This window comes from Nothobranchius furzeri, chromosome 10 (assembly GCF_043380555.1).
Source record: "Nothobranchius furzeri strain GRZ-AD chromosome 10, NfurGRZ-RIMD1, whole genome shotgun sequence".
Classification (NCBI taxonomy): Eukaryota; Metazoa; Chordata; class Actinopteri; order Cyprinodontiformes; family Nothobranchiidae; genus Nothobranchius; species Nothobranchius furzeri.
Window position 1 is genome coordinate 37721632 of NC_091750.1, and position 27261 is coordinate 37748892.

Consider the following 27261-nt stretch of genomic DNA (forward strand, 5'->3'; position numbering starts at 1 on the left):
TCGGTCTAATTGCATCTGATAGCATTTGTCAGGATCATCTCAGGGAAAATAAGATTTGTCTGCCGTTGGAAACAAATCAAACATGCCACTATTTTTCCTATTGACTAACAGGTCGTATTTAAAGCTTAAGCATGCATGATAGTAGATATGCGATGTTAGTATGCTAAATGAGGGGGGACTCCACATATATCCTTATTGGAAATTAAGAGTTAGACAGCATCGCTATATTGGTTATACGCACTTCCCTGGACCGAGAGAAGTGCGGCGGTTCTGCGAGACTGATCACTGGATGGTCCATTAGTTGTCAAATCAAAGCGTGTTATTGGTGGAGGTTTTTAGCCTATCTCCAGCGGCCAATGGGCAACCAGGCGGGGTACACCCTGGACTGAGTGCCTGTCCATCGCAGGGCAACACAGAGACACACAGGACAAACAATCATGCACTCATGCTTTTGGACTGTGGGAGGAAGCCAGAGTACCCGGAGAGAACCCACGCATGCGCAGGGAGAACATGCAAACTCCATGCAGAAAGATCCCAGGCTGGGAAGCGAACCTAGGACCTCCTTGCTGCAAGGCAACAGCTCTAACCACTGCGCCACTGCGCAGCTGTAATTAATTATTTTCGTTTTAAAAGGTTTTCCAGATATGCCATTGCAGCTTTAAAGATGCACCATCTTGACCAGGTCTTCTAACCAGGTTAATCTAAAAAAAACATCAATAAAACAGTTAAATTAAGTGGGTCCTAATAGAAAATTTGCATTTTTGAGCGGGTTTGTGTTTCCAAAAGTCAGCAGGTATAATAATCTATAATAATCTTCATGTTTTCTAGTCTGTTAATTTGATTTAATTTGTTATCTCGTGTTTGCTGGCAATAAACTAATTTACTGTGGATGCTGGGAATTTGTAATTAAGTTCCTGGCACCTCTTTTTGAGATACAGATGACAACAAGGTGCTAATTATTTTATTGAGCAGCGGTGCGCAAATGCTATTTAGGACCAAGGATGTCTGTGTTTCAGGAGCTGGGCATGAATCAGCCGTCAGAGCCGAGGATGGTGGGACGCAGCAGAGAACACGTGTACCGCTGTGTCGCTGAAGCACATCCAGCTGCCTTCAGACTTTAATGGCATCGTAGATTTCCTGTTGATGAACAGAATTAACAGTAAGCAGGCTAATTCACCGCTGCCCGGCGTTCCGGCTGCCTGTTATTGCTGCACAAATGGAGCGCCGAGGGATAAAAGTGGAGCACGGTGGACTTAGCTACACAAACATTAGTATTAACGACTGAGCTGTCGGTTCAGAACTGGTGACAAACTGCAGATGGGCAAAAACCGGAGTCCGAAACCAATCAGGAAGTTAATGAGGAGAAAAATTGCTTCTCTTTTGCTCCTCACCTCTGCTGACGAGAGAAGACGGAGGGAGACTTTTAAAAGCAACCACAGTTAAACAAATTTTGTTTGTGTCCAACAGCAGATGAGCCTTAGAAATAAAGACTGTGGATAGTTTTAAACATAGGATCATCTGTCTGATGAGAGTTGTTCTAGTCGGGGGTTAGGGTTAGATCAGGGGGCCGTTCTAGAAAACAAGCTATTCCCAGAACCAGGCCTTCTTTTGAAAATCCCGGTTTAACTGCCCCTAAATCGGTTCTACGAACGCGGCTAGCCTGAAGACCCTCCCATTCACCATGGTAACACATGCTGGAGAACAAACCTACCGGCTAGCAGCTAGACTTGCAGAAGCTAGGTGAATATAATTGGACGAGGCATGTTATGGCCCCCTTTTCTTGTCGGTGGCTGGCAACCAAGAAGAGGTGAATTATCTCCACCGGCGGCCTACAGCGGTAGCAGCAGCTCTGCTTTGCTGTCGATGGCTAAATTATTAATAAATGTGGAGATTAAACTTTGGATTTACATCTTAACAGTTTTTGTATTTAATCGTCATTTGCAGCCAGGAGCGTTTAATTCCACTGATGTCAGTATTTTTAATAAGTATACTCATATATCAGCTTTTGTCTGGGATGGATCCGTATAATTAACATGCTGTCCTCTTCATGAATGTGTTAAAATCACCGACATACATATATGGACAATGGGTTTCCATAGGCTCCAATAACACGTTTTTGAAGAAAAATGGGAGGTGGCCACCACCGCCATTTTGACCGTGTCACAGGTTCCGTCAAGCCCAGACAATTCCATAAAAAGGAAGAGAGGAGGAGCTGAGGGTGGGGCTGTAAGGCTGGGATCAACTGTCGACACCCGGTCGAACTAGCTACAAGCTAACCTGAAGCTAACCCAAAGGTGGGAGCTAAGCTAACGGAGGTAGCAACCTAGCTACAACCGGAGTTAACTGTGCACAACACCAGAGCTTCTGAGTCAGAGATACACCGGGCTGACCGCTGGGTAAAACCGGGTGGAACACAGAGGTCTCCGAGAGCTCCACAAGCCGGCAGCCCACGCAGCAGTCAGGAGCCGCAATCAAACAGATGCGAAGCTGTGGGGAGGGGAGAACCGGGTGGAAAACATCGGTCTCCCGAGAGCTCCACAAGCCGATAGTGGGAACCCAGCTCCACCAACATGTTATATTTCAACCCATTTTCTAAAGTGCAGCATTATGTTAAATGCACTGGGTTTTACCCTATTACATTTAAATTTCATGGTTAAACAGTACATGTTAATATCTAAGCTCAGCTCGGCAGTGACCTAAAATACATAAATATAATTTTACTTACCGAAAAAAAATGAAGTGGAGACTCCTTGGACGCTCTATTAGTGCAATTAATGCCACAGCAAGTCATTTTGTCCAACAATTGCACAAAAAATATCCAAAAAAGAATACACAAATGGCACAGCTAAGTTGAGAGACTGAAAATGGCAGAACAGTTTCCACGCCAGACCGAGGCTCTACTGAGGCCTTTCCACGGAGCTAGCTCTGTGGTCACGTGGGTCTGATGCTCATTAATTATACAGAATTTTAGGCTTTTAATGCACTTAAACAGAAGAGTGAGAAAAAAATTCACCCTCCTCAGAGTTGTCATGAGTGTAAACTAGATCATTTAAACCAAAAACATATTTTGGTACCAGGCTGTAAACATGTTTATTTCTGCTGTGAAATTGGTATTTTTAACATGGGAGTCTATAAGGATTTGCTCGCTTCTGACACCAGCCCCTAGTGGATGAGGGTGGAACTGCAATTTATTTCACTTCCGGGATTGCCTCAACTTTTGACCCACATTGTGGGGGCTTGGTTAAAATAGCCTTAAACTACCTTCCTAACATGATACATGTGTAAAAGGAAACTGTGAATGTTAACAGCTTGTACTCTAGTCACACGTGTCAAACACGGTATGATTTGATTTAAATGACTTACGTGATGGTGTTTCCTTGGTGTGTAATATGAGAGCTAAGTGTGTATTTGTGACAAACGGTTTACAGCGTTAACTTTAGGGTCACGTGACCGCCATGAACATAAATTCCCCGCTTGCTGCTCCTCGCTTGAATTATAGGGGATTGAATCCAGCTGAGAATCATTCGTGGAACCGGCGAAATCTGGAGGGAAGGTAGGCGCTTTGTCGAGCAGGGATTTATCAGAAAAGCTCCGATGTTCTAAACTCACTTTCTGTAACATCTCCCAGAGCTTTACAGTCAAACTTTATGATTTAGTTTTATTTTGAGAAAGGTGTTTGTGCTGTTTTTAGCCAGCAGAGGTTCCGGTCCTGGAGGCCATTTTGACCTCCAACTAAGGCAGGGTCAGGTTCAGCTTGAGTCATCATTAAAACTAGACTGGGACCAACACAGAAACATCAGCTCTGTTTAGGATGACGGTCAAGTTAACGTTTATAACTCCGACATGCAGACACTACCTAAGGCCCAGTTCACACCATGAGGTTTTAAAATATTACAAAGCAAGAGAGGCCTCCACACATGGTGAAAAGAAGTCCTACCTCAGGTGTGTGGAAACGCCCCAAAGAAATCACACCACACAAAACTATTTCACCCTGATCAGACGGGATCAAGCTTGGGGGAGAAGAAGCCTGCCTTTGTCACCTCTCTCCGATTGGCTACACTCAACATGCGGCGTGCTCGTTTGTCGTTGGGGTACCCCACGTATATTGCAGTATTGGGACAAGATTATCCAATATGTTTAATGTCTGCGATTTGTGATTGGGTGATCCTAACACCCCACACACGGCAGGAATGTCTTTTAAGCTCATCTGTAGAGTTGTTACGGTAATTGGGGGCAACCTTGAGATCATCTGAAGAGGAGATTCAGGTCAAAAATCGGCATAATTATCCTGCTGTGTGAACCAGGCCTAATGAGGCTTAATCTGATCCATCTGAAAGGAAACATGGACACCGTGGTGCTGTAGACCCCTTGAAGCGTGACGTCACACACCAAAACTCCCACTCTCAGCGTTTGGCTGGGGGGCAAGAATATTGAGCATCCCCATTGGCCACCGTAGTTGTTGTCTGTCAGTTGTCAATAAATTGAACATTAATGAAATAAAGTCCACCAGCGCAGTTAAGACATGTAGCACTGTCGGCTGCACGGTTCGATGAAAGGAGAGTAACGTACAGTTTCACAGGGTTCCAGCTGATAAAATGTGCCAAAGGCAACAGCCATGAAGAGAGTTTGTCAGAGCCAATGAGAGAATAAAAAGTGAAGTATCCGCCCCACATGTCCAGACTCAGAAGTTAAAGCAATCTAATGGCTAGCATGCCTCTGTAACTGGGTTAGTTTCTTTTTACACAATTACACTAAATGCGTTCTGCAGTTGGAGAGGGCCAACTATGATGTGATTGGTTTTGTGTTTACTGAGCTCGTCAGGTAAGTCAAATATATAAAAGTGAATGTATTTATGTATTTCTAAACTCTTTGTCCCTCCTGAGTTCTGTGCAGCCTCTACTGTCGTTCCCTTCTTGTTTCTGCCTATGGTGTTTTTGGTCTTTGGAGAATCTCCAAAGAGGAACCGTGACATGGTGATCCTTCAGCATCAACCCGCTCAATGCAGAAGAGATCTGGTTACACCTTCGTAGCTTCAGCTGTGTAAGGTCCAGGCGTGTTATGCATATCCCTGTACTAGGCAGTTTGAAATCTGGGTGTTGTGATTGATGAACACCTGACCTGTAAAGATCATGTTGCCTCTGTAGCTCGTTCATGCCGCTTTGCGCTGTATAACATACGAAAGATCAGACCATACCTAACACAACATGTCACCCAGCTCCTGGTGCAATCTACTGTCATCTCCCGCCTCCATTACTGCAACGCCCTTCTAACTGGTCTTCCAGACTGGACTGTGAGACCTCTTCAAATGATCCAGAACACAGCGGCGCGTCTGGTCTTCAATCAGCCAAAAAGAGCACACGTCAGTCCTCTGTTCATTGAGCTCCACTGGCTACCGCTAGCAGCACGCATCAAATTCAAATTGCTAACACTAGCATACAAAGTCCGAGATGGTACGGCTCCCATCTACCTGAATCCTCTTGCAAAGGCTTACGTCTCGGCCCGGCCGCTCCGGTCATCACAGGATCGTCGGCTAGCAGTGCCTACACCATGCTCAGGACAATCCAGACTCTTCTCATGCATCGTTCCACAAATGTGGAATGACCTTCCAAGCACTACCAGAACAGGAGCTTCCTTTTCGACTTTCAAGAAACTCCTGAAGACCCTGCTCTTCAGAGAGCATCTTCTTAACTAGCCCCCTCCCTGCACCCCCCCCCCCCCCTCTCTACTGTCCGCTCCTTTGTTCCCTCCTCTCCATGATTGATGTCAAGTTGTTGTTGTTATTGTTGTTGTTAGCCTCAAGGGCAATATGCCGATTATCATTTGTAAGTCACTTTGGACAAAAGTGTCTGCTAAATACATAAACATAAACTATCGGCCAGTTCTCAGAACTGTCGTCCCCACAGCTTGTTAGCTGTTTCAAACGAGTTTTGTGTTAAACGTTGTTAGCTTTGAGATGTAAATTTTTGATCATCTGCACAAAGATGTGTTAGATTATCTAAATGTTAGCTTAAATCTCTGAGGAACAGGTCTGCATAGTGACCACAGATGCCTCCCCCCCCCCAACACCCCCCCCCCCCCCCCCCCAGCATTGTGGATGTGTGCAGTCACCCAGATGTAAATAATGTGGATCTCTACAAGCAGTAAAGCGCTGCTGCAGAAACCTGGATGAAGTAGGTAGTTGGTGCATCTAAAACATTTAGTTTCGTAAGCATCAAATAGAAATGCAGTTCCTTGCAAATGTTTTCATAGCCCTTATTTTACACATTTTCACCCCTCACAGCCAGAGATAAATGTTTCTATTGAGACGTCCTGTGAGATCAACACAAAGTGGAACAGAGTTAGGAAGGAGGAGGAAAGTGATGCGTGGTTTTCAAAATTTTAAACAAATATCTGAAAGTGTGGCATGCATTTGTATTTAGCCTCTCAACATCAATACGTTTAGAGCCATGTGTCACTAAAATTACAGCTTTAAGGCCTTAAGTGTGTCTCTACCAGCTTTCCACATCTCAGATAGGTTCGAGAACGTCTGAACACGACAGCAGTTTTCAGGTCTTGCCACAGATGCTCACCTGGGTTGAGGTCTGGACGTTGGTTGGGGCAATCGAACATGTGGATATTCTTGAATCTAAGCCATTCCATTGTGGTTCCTGCTGAATGTTAAGGGTCCTTGTCCTCCTGGAAGTTGAAGCTCCTTCCCAGTCTCAAATCCTTTGCTTTATTTATCTCCAGTCAACTCTGACCAGCTTCCCTGTCCCTGTTGAAGAAAAACATCCTCCCGGCATGATGTTGCCACCACCATGCTTCACAGAAGCCCTTTTTACAACACACACCATGCCGGCAAATCGGCGTAATGTTACAGCAATGGTATGTCTATAAACGCGCCACGCTGGCATGGCGTTGCATGAATTTTGGGGCATTCGTTCCGCCTCACTTGGTAGTGATATTGCGGTAATGGTCTGTCGTATGCGCCCTGGTGCAACAGAGGCAGATGTCATGATGATGTGGGGAGGTATTGCTGAGCTCCCGCTGGCAAATTCATTGAAAATGAAAGTAAACACAGGCAATAAGGTTTGCTTTTTGAACTAAATCTGCTGAGATGGCAAACTGGAGCACCGCAGCGCTCCACGAGCCTCTCTGTTAGAGCTGAAGCACAGATCACCGGAGACTGCACAGGGACTGATGGGGACAGACACCTTTAGGAGCTGCTTGTTAAAAAAAACAACGATCACGGCTTCAATCGCAATAAAAAGCAAGTTATGTCCAAGATAGATGGAAGTCTGCGGCAGCGCAGAGACCACCCCCATGCCCCTTTTATGCCGCCATCATCTAATCTTTTATAAAATTGCCACGATTGCGCCACATTACCGCCACGGTCTGATCTTATAAACGACCTTTATCCTGCCCAGGGAGCCGTGGCAAATCCTGTTTTGCAAACGCTATGATCCTGTAAAAACAGCTAGCAAGGACGGCGTGTTCAGGGTATTTAGTAGTGTTACTTTCTTTTGCATGTAGACCCAAAAGTTCACCTTTGGTCTGGTCTGACTAGAGCACCTTCTTCTGCATGTCTGCTGTGTCCCTACATGGCTCCAAGCAAACTGCAAATGGGACTTCTTATGTCTTTGTGTCCACAACGGCTTTCTTCTTGCCACTCTTCCATTGAGGTCAGATTTGTGAGGACATGACTTACATTCGACTTTGGACAGAATGTCCAACCTGAGCTGTGAACTTCTGCAGCTCCTCCAGAGTTACCATGAAAACTTCTGACCAGCGCTCTCCTTGCTCGTCTGTCCGTTTAGGTGGACGGTCGTGTCCTGGTAGGTACTTTTTCCATGTTCGGATGATGGATGAACAGAAACACAGCTCCTTGAGATGTTCCAACCTTGGGATACTTTTTATAACCCAACTCTGCTTTAAACTGATCTACACCTTTATTCCTGACCTGTCTGGTTTGTCCACTCATTTCCTCTAACACAGAACAAGTGTGTTTATTATAAGACTAAGTTACACATAGGTTTATTCAGGGGTATGGTTGTTACGGTAACCGGTGTAGCGGTAAACCCCAGTAAAAGAGTTGACAATAATAATAACCGTCTTGTTTTTAAAAAAATATATATTATCTCGGTGGGTTACCGTGGCTGCGGTGTAGGCGCGGTGACCCTTACCAGCCACCGTATCATCTGCTGAAGTTGCCGGCGGCACTTTCGCACTTTGTTGTTTACAACCAAAACTTTCTTGAAGCTAAAGCTGAAATAATGGCCAAAGGAGGAAACGGCAGCACTCAGGACATTTATTATCCCTCAAAGAAGACAAAGTGGGAAGTACGGGCATCTTTTGGATATCTGAAGAATGCCGAGAGACAGCTGATAGAAGACGGCTATCCTGTTTGCAGCACGTGCAGAAAAAGTGTCTGTGAAAGGCAGCAACGCTTCAAATCTCATGACACATCTGCGTGACCATCACCCACAACTCTACAGTCAACGCAAGGCAAGCTAAAGTTAGCGTTTTAGCTAAAATGTGTGATCCGAGGATTTGGGTTGAGGGAGAATGCAACGAGTCGCTATATAAAGCAGCCGCAGCGCCGCTACCTGCATATAAACCGTGTCGCGGACACCCCCATGTTGAAATGATGCTATGCATTACGGGGCTCCCAGGGGCAGATAAGAGTTGGTCTCTCTCCGAGAATAATTATGAATTTAACAATGATTACTGCCTGATGACATTTTCCCACATCTGCGAAGCTCACTGGAAGGACACAAACCGAGGACAATATTTTCCTGATATAGGGTTTATTACTCAAGTAAGGGTAAAAAAGTATCTGATTAGAAGGCTACTTGAGTACTGAGTATCATCTGATGTAATACTTTTAAAATGATGACATCAAACAGACAAAAAATAAGAAGTTATGGGCAAATATTGGTATTTTAAAGACTAAAGGGGAAAAATGTAAACAAATAAACAACATAATTACTAAATTTTAGGCAAACTTTAGACACAAACTGAGGACAATATTTTCCTGATGTACAGGATTTATTTTGTTGTCTGAAAATGTAGCACGTTTAAAAAATACCGCGATAATACCGAAAACCGTGATAATTTTGGTCATAATAACCGTGAGGTTAAATTTTCACACCGTGACAACCCTATTCAGGGGCATCAGAGTTCAGGGGGGCTGAGTACACGCCACACCTTTCTGATGTTTACTTGCCGTTTATCGGTTTCACTCCCAGAGTGACCCCTGCATAGGCTCAGGCGTGGCGTTGCGCCACGGTTACGAGATCCCCGCCGGACGCACGGAAGGGAAACGCTCTGCGCGCAACGTTCCTCTGGGACCAGGAGCACCTGAACCCTTCACATTGGACTCAGTTCTTCTAATAGTCCACTGTAATGTTTAAAAAAGAGAAGAAGTTTGTTTCTGTAATCTGTGATAATCTGGATTTTGTCTCGTCTCTGCAGCCTTCTCCAGCACTCACATTCAGTCCACGAGTGGCCACCCTAGCAGCTCCCTGGTTTCCCCTGACCTGAGGGCCGAGTGTGAAGCTGACAGCCAGACGGCCAACTTCCCCGTCGACGGCGACTGTAGCAAGTAGAAGATGGGATGGCGTCGGGTTTGGGTTTGAGCCAAAAACTCGACCAGCTTCACTTTGAATGTTGCTGCAGGTTTTTGTTCCAGACGTTTGTTTGATTCTGCAGCCGGCAGGTTGGTTACGACCCGTTACGGCCTCCCATGATTTAGTCAAACTGTTCATGTTTGATTTAGGGAATCATTATCTAATGTTTCTAATCTTTTTATGAATCTAAACTTGATTAAATGACTAAAACTAGAACAATTCTGTTCATCAAATCTATAAAATCATTATACAACTTTCAGATTTTAAATGTTCGTGTTTAACGTTTGTGCAGAAAAATTTTTAAGAGTTGAAATTTCTCCTTTTTTCCTTGACTTCAGTATTTTTTAATTTGTGTTGATTTCATTCGCCATCCTCTAACTTTATACGTTGTTGAACAAAAACATAATTAATGTTAAAACTTTTAGTTTTAAGTGTTAAATTTTGGGCCTTTTAGCCTCCGGATATGCCAGCTCGGTCACATGATCTGCTTTAATTCCAGAAACAACTTCCTGTGGGTTCCCAAACGACGCTCAAAACAAATGCCGCCGGCTGATGTGCTTAACGCACCTTCACCCAAAAACAGTCAAACACTTTAGATGAAATCTCTTAAATTCATTTGAGTTTTCCACCAACAACAAACATGAATGTTGATAAATAAAAATACGGAACGGCTGGAAGTTCACAATGAACAAAACTTTATTTTGAAAATTTCCAAGCCGGAAAAGATAAAAAGACTAAAACGGCTGAATGTGATTCCGGTTTGTTCTTGTTTGGAAGAACTCCCGATTCTTCATGCTGTTGTTTATTCCAGATTATTTTCATTTCTGTTGTTTACTGATCCTCGCACACATTTAGAGTCGACCTGACGTCCTTCTGTCGTTTATGATGAAAAGGAGCTGAAACGCCTTTGGGTCCCAGAGGGAGACTCCTATCTGGAGTTTTATTTGTAGTTCCTGATGTTTTATAAATCAAACAAATAAAAGATTGATCAGACACGAAAGCTTTCCTGTAATCCTTCTATCCTTTAATGACGTCCACGCTCTGGGTTCGGCTGCAAAAACAGAAAAGTTGAGAACATTTCCTGCCTGGTTTGGTGCTTCAGCAGAAACATTCCTCTGCTGGTGTTTATGTGTTGGAATAAAGCCGCAACAGCAGCGGTTCGGAGCTCCGGAGTTTATGTGGTTACAAGTTTTAGGGAAATAAAAGCGCTGAGGAGTGATGGAGTGTGAATGTTGTGCTGCGAACAACAAAATAAAGCAGACAGAGAGAATTACTTGTTTTCTTTCTGCTGCCCTGTTGGAACATTCATTGGACTCGGCCCCATCTGTTGTAATCAATAACGCGACCATCTTGTTTTTTTATGAAACGCACTTACTCTTAATTTCATCCCCCAGTGGTTTTAGAGAGAAGAATGTGGAGTTACCTATACGGCTTTGACATTATAAATCACCTCCTGAGAGCAGATTGCGCGGCCGTATCGATTGATCCTGATATATCACAGAAATTTACTGTCACTTCTGTTTTCAATTAAAGATACAATCAGTCAGATAATGACTTAATTGGATTTTACAGAAGAATGACTTTTATCGCTCCGTGCTTTACGAGTTTAGTTAAGGAAGGCCGTTTTATCACGGTTGTCAGGGCGACAGGCTGCCGCCGCCTCGTCCTTCTGTAGCTGCTGCCTCGTGTTCGGAGCAGGGAGAGAAAAGTGTCACCGGGTCGGTTTCCCTTGAGCCGCCTCGGCCTCCATGAATCACTCCTGCCCTTAATGGATAAAATCTGCTGGCAGCGGCGGCGCCGGGCAGAGTGATGGCGACTCGTTACAGACAGGAAGTTGGTTTTATCAGAGGTGAGGGGCGATGAAAGAGCTTAAATGTTAGGGTTTGATTTGATGCAGACGTTTCTGTACACAGACGTTAACATGGTTTCCACCGGCCGATCTCTCGATTTGACTTTGGAAGTTTTTTCACTCCTGATTCCGCCCGATCAGATCCAGAAGAAGGTCGTGTTGAGCTTTATAACTCGTCGTCTTCGTCGTCTTCCTCCGCTTATCCGGGTCCGGGTCGCGGGGGCAGCATCCCAACTAGGGAGCTCCAGACCGTCCTCTCCCCGGCCACCTCCACCAGCTCCTCCGGCAGGACCCCAAGGCGTTCCCGGAGCAGATTGGAGATGTAACCTCTCCAACGTGTCCTGGGTCGACCCGGGGGCCTCCTGCCGGCAGGACATGCCCGAAACACCTCCCCAGGGAGGCGTCCAGGAGGCATCCTGACCAGATGCCCAAACCACCTCAACTGACTCCTTTCGATCCGGAGGAGCAGCGGTTCTACTCCGAGTCCCTCCCGAATGTCCGAGCTCCTCACCCTATCTCTAAGGCTGAGCCCGGCCACCCTACGGAGGAAACTCATTTCGGCCGCTTGTATCCGCGATCTCGTTCTTTCGGTCATTACCCAAAGCTCATGACCATAGGTGAGGATTGGGACGTAGATCGACCGGTAAATCGAGAGCCTGGCTTTCTGGCTCAGCTCCCTCTTCACCACGACAGATCGGCTCAGCGTCCGCATCGCTGCAGACGCCGAACCGATCCGCCTGTCGATCTCCCGATCCCTCCTACCCTCACTCGTGAACAAGACCCCGAGATACTTAAACTCCTCCACTTGAGGTAGGACCTCTCCCCCGACCCGGAGTTGGCAAGCCACCCTTTTCCGGTCGAGAACCATGGTCTCAGATTTGGAGGTGCTGATCCTCATCCCAGCCGCTTCACACTCGGCCGCGAACCTACCCAGCAAGAGCTGAAGGTTAGAGCTGGATGAAGCTAGGAGGACCACATCATCCGCAAAAAGCAGAGACGAGATTCTCCTGCCACCAAACTCGACACACTCCACACCACGGCTGCGCCTAGAAATTCTGTCCAGCTTTATAACTCCTCCTTTAAAACCTCTGAGTTATAAAACTATTTTTTTAATAGAAAAGCGCTACAAATCAACCAATATTTATTGGGGGGGGGGGGGGTCGGCAAACATCTGGCGATACGATATAAAAATCACAATCCTGAGGAGACGATACGATTACCGCGATACTAAAAGTCTGACGATGTTTGCCTTTTTTATCACTTCGCTAACATTTAATTAGAAACTCTTCCAGGTCACGTTCAGAGTTATCGTGAGATCTCGTTCCTACCGTGTGAAAGTGGCGATAGCTGCTGCCTCCTAGCTGTCGAAGTTTGAATTGCGCTTCACAAAATAGAGCAAATGCTTGCAAGTGAGTTCTCTATTAAAATCCGTTCAGTATCAGAACACAAAATATCTCCACATTTCAGATGTTTTCTCATGTCTGAAACTCAAAAAACCGTTGCTCCGTGAATGCACCGTTGCTAGCTGCTAACTTGTGCTAGCAGCAGACGTTTGACGCGGAAGGTTTTACTTCCAGAAATGTTGTGTTTGGTCTTTTTCGGGATAAATAGAGAATTTTAACGCCATTAAAGCCGTACTCGTTTACACAAAAAAAAACTGTAATTTAAACCAAGCCATGAGCCCAACCGGGATTTTAGGCGTGCCGTTACGCCCCTAACCTGCGACCCAGGCTGCCCTGGTACCACATCCACGACTTCTTTTTAGATTCTTAAAAATTTCTCGAGTCTTCAGCTTCTGATGTACTTCAGCTGATTCCAGCCTCTAGGTTTGGTTCCGGTCCCATCTGAGAAGTTCTGCTTCATAACAAAATCAAGGAGTTAATATTCTGTTCCTTCAAAATAAAAGACTAATTCAGACGTGGGATCATTTCCTCTGCGTCCCACAGACTTAAATCAGCGTCTCTGTGACAGGACTCCTGAGCGGCAGCGACGCCCCCAATCAGCTCCTGATAATGAGGAGGTCCAGAGGTCAGCCCCTCCTCCATCTCTGAGGAGTTTCAGGAAATCATGAGTGTGACGTTAAGGTGAACAAAAATGTCTAACTCGCATGAGAATGAGTCAGTGGATTTTTAAAGTGCTTCCTACTAACATCCACCCACGTTAGGATGGATTTATGTAAAAAAAAAAAACCACGATGAACTAATGAGTAGAATAAAAATCTCAGTTTGAACTAATTTAATCCGAATTCAATGGATTTTTAATCCGTCTGGGTTTATTTGTGTGAAACTCCTGAACTTTTGTACATTTGGCTTTTCTTTTTAGATGACTAGTGAATTTGTGGACATGATGGCGTTGTAAAAACAATGAGGAGAGATCTCAGATGTTTTCTGAGATTTTAATGTAAAACAGAAATAAATGGAAGACTAATCCTAATCTGCAGCAGCTCCTGAATAATCTAACTGACCAACACTTCAGCTTTCACCAAGACCAAACAGTCCCAGAGGTGACGAGCGTCTTTTATAGGATCCGCCCACAGGTGCACACCTGCTGGTGGTTTAGCCAATCAAACAGCTGAAAGTTATTTAGATCGTTTCAAGAGAAATGATACATAATCTGACTTATGCTGGTTTTACTGCATCGTTTCTTTGACTTTATCCGTAAAAGGATCTAAATAACTTGTGATGTGAGCTTCAGGCTGTTTGAATGGCTAAACCGCCAGCAGGTGTGCACCTGTGGGCGGCTCCTATAAAAGATGCTCCACACCTGTGGGGCTGTTTGGTCTCGGTGGAAGCTGATGTCAGATTAGAGCAGTCGCTGCGGCGCACTTGCAGGTTTTACAACTAAAATAATAAATCTGAGGTTTTCCGGCTAAACAGCAGGAAACGAAAATCCATCAACTTGCTCTCTCACTCCTAATACCTGGATCATCCAGGAATCAAACCCTCAACCTCTATAATGGGCGGAGCTACAGGCGTGGGATTTTGTCTTTAAGGGAGAATTTAGTTTGGGATTATTTAATTAAATATCTAAAAGTGAAATAAAAATATCGTAACGGATTCACCGTCTACAGCTCTCTCACCATCACAGGTCTGATGGTTTAATCTAACGCTGACCTTTGACCTTTGAGCTGGGGAGTGGATTTCATGGTTTAAATGACAAACAGAAAAAAACTAAAGATCTCACATGACATGACTCCACAGGGTGATTCATTCATTCATCTCTATTCTGAAGAACTAAAGTCTTATTTGTATGTTTTACCCTTTATTCTTTTGTCTGACGTTCAAATGGTTTTAATTATTAATCAGTTAAACAGCTGATGTCTTATTAAAGGTTTAGCGTTTGTGTTTTGATCAGCACTGGACCAAAACGGTGGGGATAATCTGAAATGTTAAAATCTTAATAATTCCTAATAAAAAAAACATTTCTGTCAGTTTTTTTTTACTATGAATCAAAGTTGGAATCAGCAGGATTTTTTAAATGTGTTTTGTTCTCACAGCTCATTGTGAGATGAGCTGGAATCAGCAGGTCAGAAGCTGGAATCGGACTGATGTGGTTTTTCTTTGGCCGATACCGACGCTAATATGTAGACGTGCTGTCGGCCGACATTTGGATGTTTTCCATCTTATTTACCTGTTAAAACGTCTCCAGTAACAAAAGCTGATGCACCCGACCTGGATCCATTTTTGATGTCCGCATAAAACCAAACTAACTAAATAATTAATAAACTGATTATTTAATAAAAATAAAAACGGGTCAGCTGACCTTCATTTAGAGCATTTATAAAGCTGAGGTTTTTCAGGAACTCGATCAGCAACAGCAGCGGGCTGCCCAGGATGTGCCTGCTTTAAATCGGCCGGTGCTGACTGGTATCAGCCGGGTCCCGAGTCTACACCGGAGCGCAGATACTTTTAGGAATTTAAAGGATTAAGTTTTATTTATTTGTTTTTTAGATATTTCTTTATCCATAATTCCGCTTTTATTTGTTTATTTTTTCCATGTTCCCGTTTTTATTTTAAATCATCCTAAAACGCAGCCGGAGTACAAACCTCTGTTGTGTTTTACACAGCGGAGCATAAAACACGAGTGCTGCAGCAGCATGTAATTAGAACCGGGAAGCGGCCCGGCCCGGTCCGGGTTCTGCTGCTCCAACGGTGCGGTGTAAACTTTTATCTGGGTTTGTGTTTTTCCTCTTTATCCAAGAACAACATGAATAAATTTATTATGCGTCCACCTGCAGCCTCCCACTCCCACAAATCTACTGGTCCGGCACAAACTGCGGAGCCTCTAGTCACCTTGAGATTCCTTCTGCTGTTTTCCAATTAAAAGCTTAATAGTCCCGCAGACGGGATCCAGGCGGGAAGTTTACCGGCTCCTATTCAGCAGAAGCCACACCGCGCCGCTCCGATCCCATTATTTGCTTGAATAAACCTTTTTTACGGTCAGAAATGAGCCCCGGCTTTGTCCGGTGTTATGTTTCAATGCCCTCTATTAGTCCGGCAGAGGGGACTCGTCAGCGGGCTCCACACGGGCCCCAGAGGGGCCCTCAGACCCACAGAGAGCTAATCAGGCATCAGCGTTTAGTCTTTAGCTGCAGAGATCGGATCTTTACAGGTGATGGCTTTAACCTTTGACCTTTGAAAGAGCAGATTTTAGACCCCTCATCTGAAACTGAGATGAAACATGGTTGGATTAAACTTTAAATATGTATTATTATTATTATTGTTGTAGTTAATAAAAAAATAATAATGTTATTAATATTTATATTTATTAGCTTATCATTAATGTCGGTGTTGGGGACATAATAAAATAATTAGGGAGAAAAGTTTTTATGGACATCAAAGGGTTAAATAATCTCTCATTTTTGGGCTAAATCATCAAAAATATTTATGATTTATTTAATAATAAAAACATTTCCGGTTTTAGTTTTTTTACATTTTCTTATTTTAGGTAAAATTATTTGTTTCCAGTTTTTATTTAGTTGATTTTTAGTTTTTTTGTTGTTGTTTTTTTGGTGAAATTTCACAAACTTTCTGTTTCAGACAAACAATTAACGTCTGATGTAAGGTTGTTTGTTCCCGTTAACCGGATCTCAGACCGGAAACGGGGCGCGAGCCCCCTTTTTTTCTGCCTCGCGCTGACACCTTTTGCAGCGCGTTGACGCGTTTGGTTACTCGTCTCCAGAGGAGCGTGTCCGCCGGATCCTTATCAGCTGGACCCTCCACCCCAAGCCAACACCTCCTCCTGTCATGCGTGCAGCAGCGGAGCTCCATCCTGCTCCTCCGCGTGTCTGAGCTCCTCCTCACATGTTCTGCGTCCTCCCGGAGAACTCGCTGCGACCCACAGGATGAACGGCTACGGGTCCCCCTACCTCTACATGGGGGCCCCGGTGTCCCAGCCCCGGGCCCCGCTGCAGAGGACCCCCAAGTGCGCGCGCTGCCGGAACCACGGCGTGCTCTCGTGGCTCAAAGGTCACAAGCGCTACTGTCGCTTCAAGGACTGCACCTGCGAGAAGTGCATCCTGATCATCGAGCGGCAGCGCGTGATGGCGGCGCAGGTGGCGCTGCGGAGGCAGCAGGCCAACGAGAGCCTGGAGAGCCTCATCCCGGAGTCCCTCAGAGTGCTGCCCGGCATGGGCATGAGCGGGGCAGGCGAGGCGAGCCAGGGGGCCCCGCCGAGGACAGAGGAGCTGGAGCTGCGGTGGAGCGGCTCGGAACCGCTGCAGGCCGGAGCGCAAACACGCACAGGTAGGAGAGGCAGAACCGAACCGAACCGAAAGGTTCGTTCAGACCGGAACGAGTCCGAACTGCAGAATTTTAGTCTGTAACTGAAACATCAGAGTTTACATACGTTTTTGTTCAAGGATCAAACTTTTATAGAATAAACAGATGATTGTCTGCAGCTTTTATTTATTAAAACATTTAAAATGTTAAAAAGACTAAACTATTATCTGGAATCGTGATGTAATCATCAACCCTTTGATGCATGAATTATGAAATCTTCAACCATGATTTTTAAACTATTTTTTCATTCATCTTTAGGTGTGAATGAAACAAATTTCAACAACATTTTATTTGTAACATTTAATAATGTACAAATAACATTACATTTCCACCTTAGTGGACAGCTTGCATTCTGAACATGTTGGCTTGCCCTACTGAAGTCCAAATGGAGGGGCTCAAATGCAACAAAGTCTTCAACAGCTGCTTAAACAAGTAAATACCAACCTGTCCACTGTAGTGGCCATTATGCATCAAAGGGTTCATTATGAATAAATCTGAACATTTTCAATAAACACGTTTAAAAAACAGTTGGTAAAAAACAAGTAAAGAATTTACTAAATTTGTTTTATTTCAGATCCTTTTCTTAATTTAATCATATTATTAGTTTTGGTTGTTTTTGATCAGAAATGTTTGTTTTGTGGGTAAAATGCCATTTTATGACATGTTTGTGAGTAAACATCCTCGAGTTTTATTAAAATTCCTTTTTTATTTTAGTTTTGGATTTATTTGTTTATTTAGATTTTTATTAAACAAATAAAATGTTTTATTTTTTTAGAATTTTTAAATTTTGTTTTTAATTCACCTTCTTCCTTTGAAAGTTCGTGAGTTTGGTTAAAACTCTGATTTGGACTCGACCTGCTGCAGAAGCGGACCGAATCCAGATAAATGGTACCGGAACACAGAACTTCAGTTAATTAATTTGCTAATTGGACAAAAAATATATATCTACTTGAGGTTCTGCAGATGAACAGAACCAAGACTGTGTGGTCCATTAAAGTCTAACCGAACTGGACCAGAACCATTGAGCTAAGTTCTGATGCTTGCGTTGCAGAGCCCGCGGAGGACGGTCCGGAGGAGGGCTCGGGAGGAGAGAACGGAGGCAGCTCTAGTGAGAAGGAGCAGGACCCGGTCAGCTCCCCTGAAGGATCCAAACCGAACTCCTGTTACACCCCCGAACCCTCAGAACCCGCCCCCCACCCAGAGGAGACCCGCTACAGCCTCTCCAAAGCCGGAGGCTCCGAGAAGGAGGTGAAGGCCGAGAGTCCCCAGAGGGTCCCCCCCGGAGAGCAGGTGGAGGGTCTCTGCGGGCCCGGGCCCTTCAGCCTCCGAACCAACAGGCCCCCCCTGGAGGTTCTGAAGAAGATCTTCCCGTCCCACAAGCCCCCGGTGCTGGAGCTCATCCTGCGGGGCTGTGGGGGGGACCTGGTGGGGGCCATCGAGGTGCTGCTGTCCAGCCGGAACCCCGATGGGAGCGCGCACGCGCACACGGATCCGCTCCCGGACGGCCTGGTTCTGCCCTCTAACGGACACCTGTTCGAACCCCTGGGCTCCTACCACCCGGTGTCCTCCTCCGCCAAGTGGTCCGTGGGCTCCGCCTTCCGGGTCCCGGACTCGCTCCGGTTCGCGTCGGATTCCTCCGTGCCCACCGGCCCGCTGGGCGTCCCGCTGCAGCACCCGTCCTTCCCGCAGCCCGCTCGGTACCCGCTGATGCTGCGGAACTCTCTGACCCGCAGCCAGACCAGCCCGTTCGTGCACAACGACGTGACCCTTTGGAACACGGTGGCCCTGCAGCACCAGTACCAGCTCCGGTCCACCCAGTACGTGTCTCCCTTCACACCGGCCGCCCCCGCCGGTTCCGGGACGTCCGTGTTCCGCGGCTCTCCGCTGGTCTCCTCCAGAACCTCCGAGGAGCAGCGCATCAGCATCCAGGAGGAGGCCTGCTCCCTGGGGCCCAAACCGGGCCTCTACTCCCCGGATGAGGAGTACGAGGAGCGCTCGGACTCCGCGGACTCCCGCATCCTGAACTCATCCACCTGAAACCTTCCGGGACCGAGCAGAACCGGAAATGGACCTGTGCGTGTTTTTCTGTGTGTCAAACAATCAGAACCAGGTCCGGGGGTGATGACGTCAGCCACCGGACCGCCTGCATGTTTTCACTGTGCATGTGGAATGAGCCAAAATAACCCGAAATGGACCGGAACCGATTGTTTTCATGTGTTGTTGAATAAATTATTGAGGGTTCGGCCTGGACGTGTTTGTGGTTCTGATGGGACTTTTTCCAGAAGCTTTTATGGGTTTTCTCCTAAAACGAAACCAGAAGAAATAATGATTTTATTCATTTAAGAGCTGAAACGTTTAGAGTGATGTGCAAATAAAGATTTTTTAATGAAATTATAAAACTAAATATTTCCGACCAAACCAAAAGAGACGCTAAATACACCAAAACACGCAAACATTTATTCTACTCGTTCGTTTGTATCTGAGTTATTTAGTAAATTTAGTTTTTCCCTAAAAAAGATTTCTCCGTTTTCCAGATTCAGGCATTTAAATGTTCAATCTGAATAAATAACTTTAAAAAGAAACGAAACGAGTTTCGCGTCAAATAACGAGGGTCGGATTTTAACCGACAACCCATGAAATTTTCTGTTATCCTGAAATGTTTTGTAATTTTATTATTTTGGACTAATAATTATTAATGTGTTGTAAATTAAAACATTAAGCTGATTAAAAGGTAATTTCATATTTAAAACACAACCAACCAACAACAAAAACGGAGAAAATAAATACAAAACTTTATTTCCTGTTTAAATTTTGAAATTAAAGTTTTGTTTCAGGAAATAAGAAATTTCTTCCCATCGCGAGTATTTTTGTTAGGTCGCATCTGGAATGACCTTATCTCGAACAAACCAATGCTGATGTTAGAAACGTGAAGAGATATCTGGATAAATAAATAAAATAAAAAAGAATTAAAGGACGAGTAGAAAAAATAATAAAATAAACTTTCAGGATTTGAAATAAAACAGAAATGCATAAATTATATTTTATACCTGTCTAAATCTCCACCTGTTTAAACATGTGGTCTGGCGCCATCTGGTGGATATGAGGGGCATACTCAGCAACAGGCTGTGGATGACGTCATGATCTAAAAACAGAAAATAATTGACCAGACACAAGAATAAAAAGTGGGAGTTAAATAAAATCAATGCATAAAACAAATTTTCCACAAAATATTTTAAAAACAAATAAAAACTTTCTGTGTTCAAAGCACGCTTGCATCCATCCATCCATCCATCCATCCATGAGGAGGGAAACCCGCAGTGACATGGCTCCACAACCCCCCAAGGTGCTTTACAATTAACTAGTCACTCACCCACTGACACACTGATGGTGATAAGCTACAGGCACTAGCAACAGCTGCCCTGGGCTGATGTAAATAATCCCAGAGGTCCAGGTTTCTCAGCAGATTCCTCAGGAGGAGAAGCAGCAGCAGCTTCCCAGTCCTCCTATGGATGACCATCAGTCCAGCTGCTTGGATCCAACATCCTGCTCTTTAGATCACAATCCAGATCTCATGACCAGCTGGGGTTTTGGGTGAGTCCGCATCCAGCTCCTTCTTCCCCTCGACAGACCAAATCAACACGATCCTGGTGCGTGGGACCATCTCCTCCATTCATCCCTCAGGATCAAACATAATCTAACATCCCTGCAGGCTGAGGCCCATTCCCAACCAGCAGGGAACGTTTTCCAGTTAAGCATCATGATGTCAAGTGCCGATCATTCATCATTTATCATACCCCTTTCAAAATAAAAGCATATCTTTGTAGATCCAATAATTAGGTTTACTTAAAGGGTTACAAAGAAATCTGATTCTGTTGTTCTGATCCTAATCCGAGTCCACCACAGGAATTTAAAATCCAGAGAGATTCCATGAATCCGAACGAATGGTTAGATGTGCTGCCCTCTAGCGGACACACGTGGAACATCAGATTTATAGTTGAATCTTTATTCTGGTAATCGGACTTTTTTTTTTAATTCAAACCAGAAAACATGGAAGCAAAATAAAAGTTACTGAACCAATAAAGAAAAATATGGAAAATATACTTTTCACAATAACAAAAACGAAGAAATCAGCAGATTATGAACATATAAAAAAAACCTCCAGTAAAAATTTGACATTTAAGAGTTCAAAACCATAAATCTCACCAAATACTAATAATTGAATAGTTTATTTATTTTTTGTCGGAACTTATTCATCATCAGATGAGATATTGGTGGGATAGCTGATGAGGTGTTTGTGTGATTAAACAGAGACAGATGTTAAAAGCAGCTGTTTGAGCCGTCCGACAGCTGGAGGACACGTCCTCCTGTTTGTTGCACGTTATCCCCGAGAGGTCGAGGTGTCACCGTCCATCAGACAGAGACAAATGTCCTCCCGCCTGGTTTTCCACTTAGCTGCATGTGTTGTCACTCCATCAGAGGCTAATTAACATAACAGCATCCCATAATGCTCTTCTGTCGTTACACAGATCCAGTTACACTTTACAGCTCGCTCAGCGGGACGCGTCCGAAGAGGTGCTGCAGCTTCCAACAAAAAGGGCAACGTGAGAACGTCTCCATCCTTTCATCTCACCACCACACAACCTGGTTTGGTTGTTATGGTAACCGGTGCTGAGCCGGGCCGGGACATCTGCTCTGTAGTAGGGATGAGCTAGAACAGCGGTGTCCTGCATCTGTTTGTTTCCCTGTTCAACGCAGGTGAATCACCTGTGCAGCAGCTCATCAGGCTCTGCAGAAGCCTGTTGATCACCTGCTCATTAAAATCAGGTGTGTTGAAGCAGGAAAACACCAAAACGTGTGGAATCGCAGCCTCCAGGACCGGAGTTTGACACCTGTGAGCTAAAAGGTCAAATAAGTTAATCAGTTAATCAAACGATTACAACATACCAAATAAATGACATTTATAAATCTACATGTGTGATTACATTTTCCTCTGATCAGACCCTCCACCCTCTTCCGTCGGAGCAAATAGAATAAAGCTAATGTTACCCGCACGTCTGAAACTCTTCAATCTCGTTGATGTGATTTTATTAAACTATGACGTTAGAATAAAAACACAACATTATTAGCTCATATTAATATAAAAAGTATTCTTTAAATTTAACATTTTATTTCTGATCCAACATCAAAGTAAAGTAACCAGCTAAGTTTAGTTAGTCCAGTTATTATGATGTAAATATCTATCTATCTATCTATCTATCTATCTATCTATCTATCTATCTATCTATCTATCTATCTATCTATCTATCTATCTATCTATCTATCTATCTATCTATCTATCTATCTATCTATCTATCTATCTATCTATCTATCTATCTATCTATCTATCTATCTATCTATCTATCTATCTATCTATCTATCTATCTATCTATCTATCTATCTATCTATCTATCTATCTATCTATCTATCTATCTATCTATCTATCTATCATCTATCTATCTATCATCTATCTATCTATCTATCTATCTATCTATCTATCTATCTATCTATCTATCTATCTATCTATCTATCTATCATCTATCTATCATCTATCATCTATCTATCATCTATCTATCATCTATCTATCATCTATCTATCATCTATCTATCTATCTATCTATCATCTATCTATCTATCTATCTATCTATCTATCTATCTATCTATCTATCTATCTATCTATCTATCTATCTATCTATCTATCTATCTATCTATCTATCTATCTATCTATCTATCTATCTATCTATCTATCTATCTATCTATCTATCTATCTATCTATCTATCTATCTATCTATCTATCTATCTATTATAATTTTTGGTCCAACAACACCTGGATTGTCTGAAATTCATCCCAGAATCCCAGGCAATCTTCCAGGTCTCCTGCAGCTACCGTGGAAGTGGTTCAAGGATCCCATGCATCCTTACAGCCAAGCTTTGGAATTATGTTACATCACCCAACGACTCAGTCTGGATTTCGTTCTACATCCCTAAAGACTCCAAATCCAAATCTGAAAAAAGTCCCTCACAGATCCAAGAAGAGGATTTTTAGAATCCCGAGGATCCCATCAACTCCCCCCCGGGCACCTCGATGAGAACCTAGAACTTCCTCCTTGACCCCTCGAAGAATCCAGTGGAACATTTCCGATTAACTCCCTGAAACCTGGAACTATATAACGGATGTTTGGAATTCCTTAAAGCGATACTAAAACTCCAGAGGGACCCCTGCTGTCCCCGGAGAGCCTGACACGGACAACAGGTTTCACCTGGACCGTCCATCCGGCCGGCCGGCTCTCCGACATCAAAGCATTCCTGGTGTGGAAACGGCAGTCCGGGGTGGCAGCTCGTAACCTCGGCTGTAAATTAAGAAGAAGTGGCAAATAAAGCTGCACCTGCAGGTCTGACGTCTCGGATCGGCACATGGAGGAGCCGTTAGAGCCCGCTTCCTCGTGTGGAGACAAAAAGACACGAGGCTGGGAGGAATAGAGGGTTTGGGAAGGGAAACAGTTGTGAATTATTTATATTTATAACACACAAGATTAAAGCTCCTAATCTCAAGAGGGAACGAGCAACACCTGAGCCTGGGGAACGGGATAGCACGGCCTAAAGGGAATGTTTAACTTAGATCATAGAAGAGGCCTAAAAGGGTAGAAATGCCTTAAAGCGTCTATCCACATCAACAACCTGCAGAAAGGGGCCAACACGTTCCCTTTGAAGGCCACACTTTGCGCTTCCTTGATGGAAACAAAGCACCACAGTGGCAGCAACAAGATGTTTCCTCATGTTGAATAAAACAAAAGTTTTATTTCCAGATATTCGATGTGGAGACGGGTCTCAACAGCTACAGATGCACTGATCCTGGTTTTATGGGCCGATTCCGATCTGAGGGTTTGTGCGTCTTTGTCCTGCTGAGTCAACCTCCGGCTAATTTGGATTCATCCCTAAGAACAATTAATATGGAAAACTTCATTATTAACATTTAAGTTCAGATTAACTTGGAAAGGAATATTCTAAAAGGAAAAACATTCACATTGAAAGTCTGTTACTGCGAGCATAATTAGCTCCTAGCATTAGCGTGTTCATAGATTCGAAAAAATCTTTTTTTTTTTTGTCAGCCTTGCAGAAAAAAACAACGTCAGTTGGCATGAAGAAGGAAGCGAGACCTCATCAGTCAGTGCAGGACCTTCAGGTGGAGAAGGTGAGCAGCTCAAATACCTGGGGTCACATCAGCGATGACCTCACCTGGACACTGAGCACCACTCAGGTGGCTGTGCTTCCTGAGCAGGCTGGGGAAAATTAAGGTGTCCTCCAGAATCCTCAGTAGATGCATGATTGAACCCATTTCTTCTTCTGCATCACCTTGTGGTAGTGAATCCCACCAGAGCCCACAGGTGAGCCAAAAACCCCACCCACCCCTAAAATGAACTGTTCACACCTTTACCTCCGGGCTGGAGGCACACGACCATTCTGAAGAACTCTTTCCTTCCCTCAAACATCAGACTCTTGAACTGCTCAGATGGTCCCACCTCTGGTCTAGAACCTTTTGAGATGGGACAGATGTGACCGCATGTTGTTAGGCCAGGACAGCTGCTGTGTCATCGGAATGAAGATGCACCGCTGCATCTGCCCTACATTATTACTGAGTCCTAGCACAGAGCCTTGAGGCACACCTTTTGTGAAACTTGGCTGTTCTCACCCCGTCACCCAGGATTCTCTGGAGTTCTGATCTGAGTGATTTCATCCTGAGCTCTGCTGGCTCCTAAAGCCAAACACCAACGGGAAGATAAAACCTCTTGAAATGAGTTTTTCTACTAAACACGTTTCATCTGATCAAAGGTTCACATTTCATTAAAAGTTATGGTCATCTAGCTTTAAAGACACAAACAATTCAGTTTCAAAACAGACAAACACAATCCCTTTGTAACTCGTCATAAAGCCTCCACGTTCTGCTTCCATTTCCCTTCACAGACAAAAGCTTAAAAGCCCCGGGTGTCCGTTCCCACGGCCGTCCGTTGGCTCTGGGTAAATACTGGTTATCTTTTGTCTTTTAGCCCGACTTGCAGTCAGCAGATACAGATGCTCCGGTTTCTAACTCCAATTAAATAATCTAAAGTTTAAAACGTGTCTCTGTTTCTTAAGGATGACAGAAAAGTTGTTTGAGACGTGTTTTTGTTATGGTAGGTTGAGTTAAAGGTTAAGGTGAGTCTATTACAGGCTTGCTTTTACTTCACACCTAGCTCCTCTTCTGCTGACACCATGTTTTTGTGCCAGTTGTGATTGTTGTGGAAACACCTCAGTAGCGTCTGCCAGGAGGGCAAACTTCAACGACCTGCAGGGAGCACATGTCACCTGTTTACCTGCTCTGTTTAGAGGTCCAACACTTTAATCACTGTTGCACTCTGTCAACAGCGCTGACATCACTGCTGCTACCTGACGGCTTTTAATCCACTTCTGCTGTCTTTACTGAAAACAGCTTCAACCAAAATAGTTTTCCGGAGTCACCGGAAAAATGACACCAACGACTGACCTGGAACGGGCAACGAGGGTGGGTTTGCGTTCTGCTTTCACTGTCAAGAACACAACGCGGCCTGGGAGGATGATACACCTCGCAGAGTCACCGTAACACGTTCTTTCAGAAAATACACGAATCCTATTCAGAGCTTTTAACCCTAGTTGTTACATGTGTGGGTGTAAGTGGGGTTTAGAGTTTCCCACAATGCATCTGGAAAGTAGTTGTTTAATGATGAGTGAAGTTTACGTGTAGTTGATGCTCGTGTGACCAGCTGGTCGGCATCCAGGGGACTGCCTTAGATTGGTAGGTCCTACTTCTGTGACTGCAGCTTTAATGTTATGATGGGTAGTGCTGCCTCCCCCTCTGCAGCTTTGACTTGTGGTGTTCCTCAGGGCTCTATTCTTGGACCCCTTTTATTTAATTTATATATTTTGCCGCTGGGTGACATTTTTAGAAAACAGCACATTGACTACCATATATATGCAGACGATTGCCAATTATATGCCTCTGTGAAGCCTAATGACTCCTTACAGCCCCTTGTTGAATGCTGCAATGATGTGAAGAGCTGGCTGTCGGAAAACTTTCTTTTGCTGAACGATGCCAAGACAGAGGCTATCATTTTCAGCCCTAAGACTTCTCAAAGTCCCCAACTGACCCTTCCTTTTATCCCAGGTGGGTTGAAAACCCATGTCACAAACTTAGGGGTTGTGATGGATGCTAAACTAAAAATGGACATTCATGTCAACCAGGTAGTTAAGACCTGTTTTTACCACCTGAGGCGTCTCTCTAAAGTTAAGCCCATTTTAAAAAGGCGTCATCTCCATTCAGTTGTCCATGCCTTCATTACTTCCCGTCTCGACTACTCCAACTCAGTGCTATATGGTATCTCCTCCTCCACTCTTGCTCGCCTTCAGCTAGTGAAGAACGCAGGAGTTCGATTCCTGACTGGCACCAGGCAGCGAGAACACATCACACCGGTTTTAGCAAATCTTCATTGGCTCCCCATCCATCTCTGGATAGAGTTTAAGATCCTGGTTTTTGTGTTTAAATCCCTCAATAACTTAGCACCTGGCTACTTGTCTGAGCTCATTCACCCTTATGTCCCTACGAGATCCCTCCGATCAGCCGACCAGCACCTTCTCCATGTCCCTAACTCCCGCTGTAAGTCCCGCTGGGAGCGTGCCTTTTCAGTTTATTCACCGAAGCTCTGGAAACACTTGGCCCTCCTGGTCAGACTCTCTTCCTTTCTTTCCCTTTTTAAGTCTCGTTTAAAAACTCACTTTTATTCGTTGGCTTTTAATTCAGTCTAACTTGTTCTCTTTCTCCTTTTCTTTTTGATTTGAATTACTCGATTTTAATTTATTTAGTTTTTATTTTTGATTGTTTTTATTGTGTGTTTTTGTTCAGCACTTTGGTCGGCTCTCATGCCGTGTTTAAATGCGCTATACAAATAAATTTGGTACGGTATGGTACAGGAATGTGT

At 44.3% G+C, this 27261-nt stretch overlaps 2 protein-coding genes across 4 annotated transcripts in view; both read left to right on the forward strand.

Annotated features, from left to right (window-relative positions):
- Positions 1 to 9738, forward strand: part of dmrt1 (doublesex and mab-3 related transcription factor 1) — a 55638-nt gene extending 45900 nt beyond the window's left edge. For both annotated transcript variants that reach the window (XM_015960291.3, XM_015960292.3), the window contains exon 5: positions 9454 to 9738. In XM_015960291.3, coding sequence (XP_015815777.3) covers positions 9454 to 9587 — 134 coding nt within the window. In that variant the 3' untranslated portion in view covers positions 9588 to 9738. The remainder of the gene's footprint in view (positions 1 to 9453) is intronic.
- Positions 9739 to 16684: 6946 nt separating this feature from the next.
- On the forward strand, positions 16685 to 19487 carry dmrt3a (doublesex and mab-3 related transcription factor 3a). 2 transcript variants are annotated; one of them, XM_015960293.3, is made up of 2 exons: positions 16685 to 17201; positions 18289 to 19487. In XM_015960293.3, the coding sequence occupies exons 1-2, from the start codon at positions 16802 to 16804 to the stop codon at positions 19272 to 19274; spliced, it is 1386 nt and encodes a 461-aa protein (XP_015815779.3). In that variant the 5' UTR covers positions 16685 to 16801; the 3' UTR covers positions 19275 to 19487. The 2 variants fall into 2 exon arrangements, with proteins under 2 accessions (XP_015815779.3, XP_015815781.3); XM_015960295.3 differs by having other exon boundaries at positions 16685 to 17233; positions 18312 to 19400.
- The last annotated feature ends 7774 nt before the right edge of the window (positions 19488 to 27261 follow it).

Coding starts and splice junctions, on each gene's coding strand:
- dmrt3a (XM_015960295.3), top strand. CDS start 16,802: ATGAACGGCTACGGGTCCCCCTACCTCTACATGGGGGCCCCGGTGTCC. Junction 17,234..18,311: donor GAACCGAACCGAACCGAAAG/GTTCGTTCAGAC, acceptor GACGGTCCGGAG/GAGGGCTCGGGAGGAGAGAA.